We start from the raw sequence: 5,107 nt of genomic DNA on the forward strand, positions 1-5,107 counted from the left end.
CGGAGACAGTGGCAAAGCCAAGATGTGAACATCCACAGCCTGGCCCTGGAGTCTCCCAAGGCCCATTGCCTGCCTTGAGCATGGTGCGTGGGTATGGCTGACCCAGGACTCCAGGAGAGGCTAGCTCTGCTCTCCTGCTGCCTGTGGCTCCACACCTTCTGAGAACCCAGGATCTGACCTAGCCCCTCAGGCTTTCCTCCTGGGGGGCTTCCCTAGCATCAGATTGTTTCTGGTGAGGGCAAAGGGGCACGCTTCCACTCACCCCAGTGAGAGAGCCACCCGTCTGCGTCGGGCCCGACTAGAAGTCTTCAGCACCCACGTGCAGCCTGCCCCCTAAGCGTGGTGTCCATGGGGCCGGGGCGTTGGTGAGAGCACAGGTGAAGAGAGGTGGAGGAAGCCCCCATTCAGGCCGGTATCTAGGAGCCTCCGTTCCCCACCTGTAAGAAGGGCTAGGTCGGCTGCAGTACACAGGTCTCAGTCCTCCAAAAGAGGCACATTGAGGCCTGGGTGGCTCTGCTGTGGCAGGGCAGTTAGGGTGGGGTCTCCTGCCACACCCCTGCTGACCCGTGCCGGACCCCCAGGTCTTCGACGCCGGGAACATGTTCGGGATAATGCAGGTGGAGGAGGCGGAGGACGAGAGTCAGGACGAGGCAGCCCGCGAAGCCCGGCGGAAGCAGCCCAACCCGGGCGGTGAGCTGTGCTACAAGGTCATCGTGACCAACGAGCGAGGTCTGCAGGTGGCTGACCCCAACAGGTAGGTGCTCACGCTCAGGCTCACTTCCTCCCAGGGGTGCCCAGGTCTGCTGCTGCGGAGAAGTAACAATAGACGCCTGCATGCCGCGGTCACCAGGACGGCTCATGGCGTGCGCGTGGCTGACCGTGTTCCTGCCGGGTTGGGGAGCCTCTGTGCTGACACCATGGTCCCCTGCGGGTACTGGGTTCCAATTAGGCTGAGGAAACGGACATGGGAGGGACCAGCCTGAGGTCTCCCGGTAGCTGAGGGTACAGTGAGAACCAGCTCAGCCTTATTCCCCTCATCCCTTTTATCATTTTTTTTTAAAGAAAGATTTTTTTGCTATAGGGCTTGTGCACTTGCTAATTAGACAGAAAGCAAGAAATCACCCACACACACACACACCCCCAGTCCCTTCTCTTCCATTCTCTCAGGATTTGGGGCAGATATACACACGTGCATGGCTGAGTTTTAAGATACAGGGGCCGGGCTCAAAAGCACAGCCATGTAACCTTTGCGCCATCTGCTGGTCCCTCCCCATTCCTTTTCCAAGGACTGCTGGGCTTCTCCCCAGACCCACTGAGTCCGATTCTCCTGCTGGGGCCCAGGGAGGCTGAGAACCTGAGTCCTGCAGCAGAGCTAGGACTGGACCCTGAGAGGGGCTCCCTCGGCCGGGACCATGTCTGGACCCCTCTGCCGGAGGCTGGGGAGCCTTGTGAGAGGAAATGGCAGCCCCCCCCCTAGGGTGGGAGGACGGCCTCGCCTCAGGTCTCCAGTGGGCACAGCTCATCCTCCACAGCTCTGCCGCAATGTGTCCCCCTGGGCTCACAGGGAAACCAGAGTGTGGGCTGCAGGTATCCACATGCGGGACCTCGAGCGTCCACAGAAAGGCCTTCCAGTAGCCCAGGTGTGCATGAGCAAGCCCCGCGTGGCAGGTCCTTGGTGTGTCCCCTGCCCCTAGCCGTCCAGGCTGGGGAGCCCGGCCTGTCCTTCAGGGGCTCCAGATCCAGCTGAGGGGCAAGCCCAGTGCTATGCGCTGTGTGGAGGGAGCTGGACCCCATGGCCATTGTGATTCAAATCCCATCTCTGGTGGCTTGAAAATTGCCGGACACGGGACCAGCAGTTAACATAATGGCTATGTTGCTGGACTCCCATGTAGTCGACCGTTGTTCGAGTCCCGGACCTAGTGGCTTAAACTCATGCTGGGCACGTGTGTGTGCATGCCCAAGATCCTGAGAGGAGAATGGAGGGGCAGGGATCGGGGCTGGGCCATCCTCCCTGGGGAGTGTTTTCTCACTTTCTGTCTCTGTCTTTCTGGCAATCACATGCACCCTATAGCAAAAACCCCTCCAAAAATAAAGAACTTTGCTGGGCACATGTGCATGCATGCCCAGAATCCCAGGGGTTGAAAGAGCGGGGGAGGAGTGACTACACCCCTAGGGGTTGCTTTCTCTCCCTCTCCCTGTGCATGCATACACCCTCTCTGACGCGAAGTGAATCTCCCTAAAGACGCTTGTGTTAGCGATCCCCGTTGTTTACCGCAAGGACTCCGTGTGGTCAGCAGGCCGTATAGCAGTCTGATGCTCGCTGATCCTGGTGGCAGAAGAACGGACCCCTGCTGCTGTTTTAGGAACTTGAAGAAAGAACTTGCTGAGGGCTTCAGTGAGCTGGGGACAGCCAGGGTCTTGGCCAGGCCCATTGGACTGCAAAACTGGCACCACAGAATCCGAGTCTCGGGAGAGTGGATGCTAGGCCCTGCCCTGGCCCCAGGCTTCTCCCTGTCCCGGGTCCTCTGCCGCCCCGTGCCCTCATGCCCTGACGCCAGCAGCCTGACGTGGCCTGTGCCCACAGCATCTTTCTCATCGACCACGCCTGGACGTGCCGCGTGGAGCATGCCCGCCAGCAGCTTCGCCAGGTGCCAGGGCTGCTGCACCGCATGGCCAACCTGATGGGAATCGAGTTCCACGGCGAGCTGCCTAGTGACGAGGCCGTGGGCCTGGTGCTCGAGGAGATGTGGAAGTTCAACCAGACCTACCAGCTGGCCCACGGGGTGAGTGGCAGCCGGGGGACTCACAGGGACACTGGCCTTTACCGCCCCCACCACCAGGGTTGGTCGGGGCTGGCTGAAGGGCAAAGTCGTTTTCTCCCGTGGCAACCCCCCAGTCACTGCTTTGTCAGGAGTGTGTTGCTGCTCCGTTAGGGTGGCCACTGCTGGGGACCCAGGAGCCCCTGGCCTCTACCCTCATAGCACATGGCCCTCTCCGAGACCCCTAGCCTTGAACCCAGATCCTCTGCCACCTTTCTGTAGGCCCCTTCCAATTCTGTTACCCCCTTAAAGGCACCCAGTGGCTCCTCGCCACCCTGGGGAGAAGAGCCCTCAGCATGGCCTCTGGCCTTCGCCCCGCCCCTGGTGGCCTCTGCAGACATCCTCCACTCCAGGCCCTCACTCTTAGTTCAGGAAGAAACACGCCCCGATTCCTCGAGACCACCTCCTCCAAGGAGCCTTCTTTGACCTTGGTCTCCTCTCCTCCTCGCCACGCACACAGACCCGTGCGCGTCTGTGTGGCTCTTGGCGTGGTGCCCGTTTCACGCGGTGTCATGCAGGCCTGTGTCCTGGTCTCCCAGAGCAGGGCCGCTGTCCGGGAGGCCTGGCTTAGCCGAAGGGGCTGAGGGTGCATGTGAGAAACCAGCTCAGAGCTGCGCTGGGCGGAGGGTGGGCAGGGACGAGGGTGCCTATGCCCTGTTGCAGACAGCTGAGGACAAGGTGCCAGTGTGGTACATCATGGACGAGTTCGGCTCTCGGATCCAGCACGCGGACGAGCCCAGCTTCGCCACCGCACCCTTCTTCTACACCCCCCAGCAGGTGGCCTACACGCTGCTGTGGCCCCTCAGGGACCTGGACACGGGCGGTGAGTCGGACCCTCCCCGAGGATGGGCCTGAGCCTATATCTACGCACCTAATGCGCACTCCTGTCCTGGCACAGAGGAGGTGACCCGGGACTTTGCCTACGGAGAGCCTGACCCCCTGATCCGGAAGTGCATGCTATTGCCCTGGGCGCCCTCCGACCTGCAGGACCTGAGCTCCTCCACGCCTGAGCCTCCCGCCCAGCACTACCAGGTGCGACCCTGCGCCGCCCAGGCCTGCTGCTCGGTGGCGCTGGTCACTGTCTAGGCACTAGAGAGGTGATTCCCGCCCGCAGGGGTCCATGGCAGGCCGTCGTGTCGCTGTCAGTGTTGGTAACGAGGCAGCGGCCAGGTCGGCAGCAGGCTCAGTGAGGGCCGCAGGAAGAAGCGGACCTGTGAAATGTAGCCACCGCCAACACCCGGCAGGGCTGGGCAGGGAGTGTGGACCCCACCCCACCCTCCCCTGCTGGCTGCTCTCCGAGTACGTCATGGGCACGTGCACCTGTGTTCCCACAGCTTGATGGTTCTCTGTTTAAGCTTCAGTTTACTGAGGATGTGGAAACTGACGCACGGAGGTTGTCACTTACCAAAGGTCATGGAGCTGGGGGGACAGCTGGAGTCCAGGGGGACCCCATGGTCTGTGGCTGCGGAGTCACCCCCCTATCAGGCTCTCACAGGGTGCATCAGGCTGGGATGAACTGAGCAGGCCAACTCAAGTCGGAGGGGAAGTGCAATGTGTCCGTGACCTCTGCAAGCGTGGTGCGGTGGGCGCATGGCTGTTATGGTGGCCCACTGGCACGTCTGTTGGAGGGGTTGAACTAAGCAAGCCAAAAGCTGGGCAGTGCTCTTGGTTCAGAGGTGTGTGCAGGGTCGCCTCGGGTGGTGCTCCGTGAACGTCACTGAAGTGGACGCTCAGCAAGTCAAGGGCCACGTGGTCACAAGGGTCTGACGGTGAGGCCCAGCCTCCCGGTCTCGAGGTTGTTTGCCAGTAGAGCATGAGTTCAGGTTGCTGTTTTTCCTTGGGAAGCTCTGTGGCTGCCAGGAAGAGGGGGAGGTAAGAGGCACCCTGTCCGCAACATCTGAGTGTTTTTTCCCACCAGTCCCACTGGGATCAGGCCTGCACTCTAGGCCCTGGGGTTCCTGTGTCGGTTAGCTCAGGCTGGCTAGGAAATGACCTAAAGCTTTGCTACTTAAATCCGCAAACATTTGTCACCCCACACGGCTTCCCAGGCACGAGTGCAGCCATACCCCTCCAGGTGTCCAGGCCACCACCGGGCTGCACTGCCTGTGGGCGCTGGGCAGGCCTGCCTTTTCCCAGCGCACACACATGCCCGACCAGTCAGTGCTGGTGACTGGCAGTGGGCATGACTCCTCGGCGTCAGCCTCCCCCCAGGTACCGAGTGTCCTCACACCGCAGCTGACACCTTCCGGAGCGGGGGGGGGGGGGGGGGTGAGGGCCCCGGGAGGTCT

The 5,107-nt window shown here is 61.4% G+C and overlaps 1 protein-coding gene across 1 annotated transcript in view; it reads left to right on the plus strand.

Moving 5' to 3' along the window:
- Positions 1-581: 581 nt before the first annotated feature.
- The window catches only part of TTLL12 (tubulin tyrosine ligase like 12), a gene marked incomplete at its 5' end in the record, with an annotated part of 15,209 nt that continues 10,683 nt past the window's right edge, over positions 582-5,107 (plus strand). The window contains 4 exon segments of the mRNA XM_027772723.1: positions 582-754; positions 2,585-2,783; positions 3,483-3,642; positions 3,718-3,851. Coding sequence (XP_027628524.1) covers positions 582-754; positions 2,585-2,783; positions 3,483-3,642; positions 3,718-3,851 — 666 coding nt within the window.

The sequence above is a fragment of the Tupaia chinensis genome, unplaced genomic scaffold (assembly GCF_000334495.1).
Source record: "Tupaia chinensis unplaced genomic scaffold, TupChi_1.0 Scaffold000294_1, whole genome shotgun sequence".
NCBI lineage: Eukaryota > Metazoa > Chordata > Mammalia > Scandentia > Tupaiidae > Tupaia > Tupaia belangeri.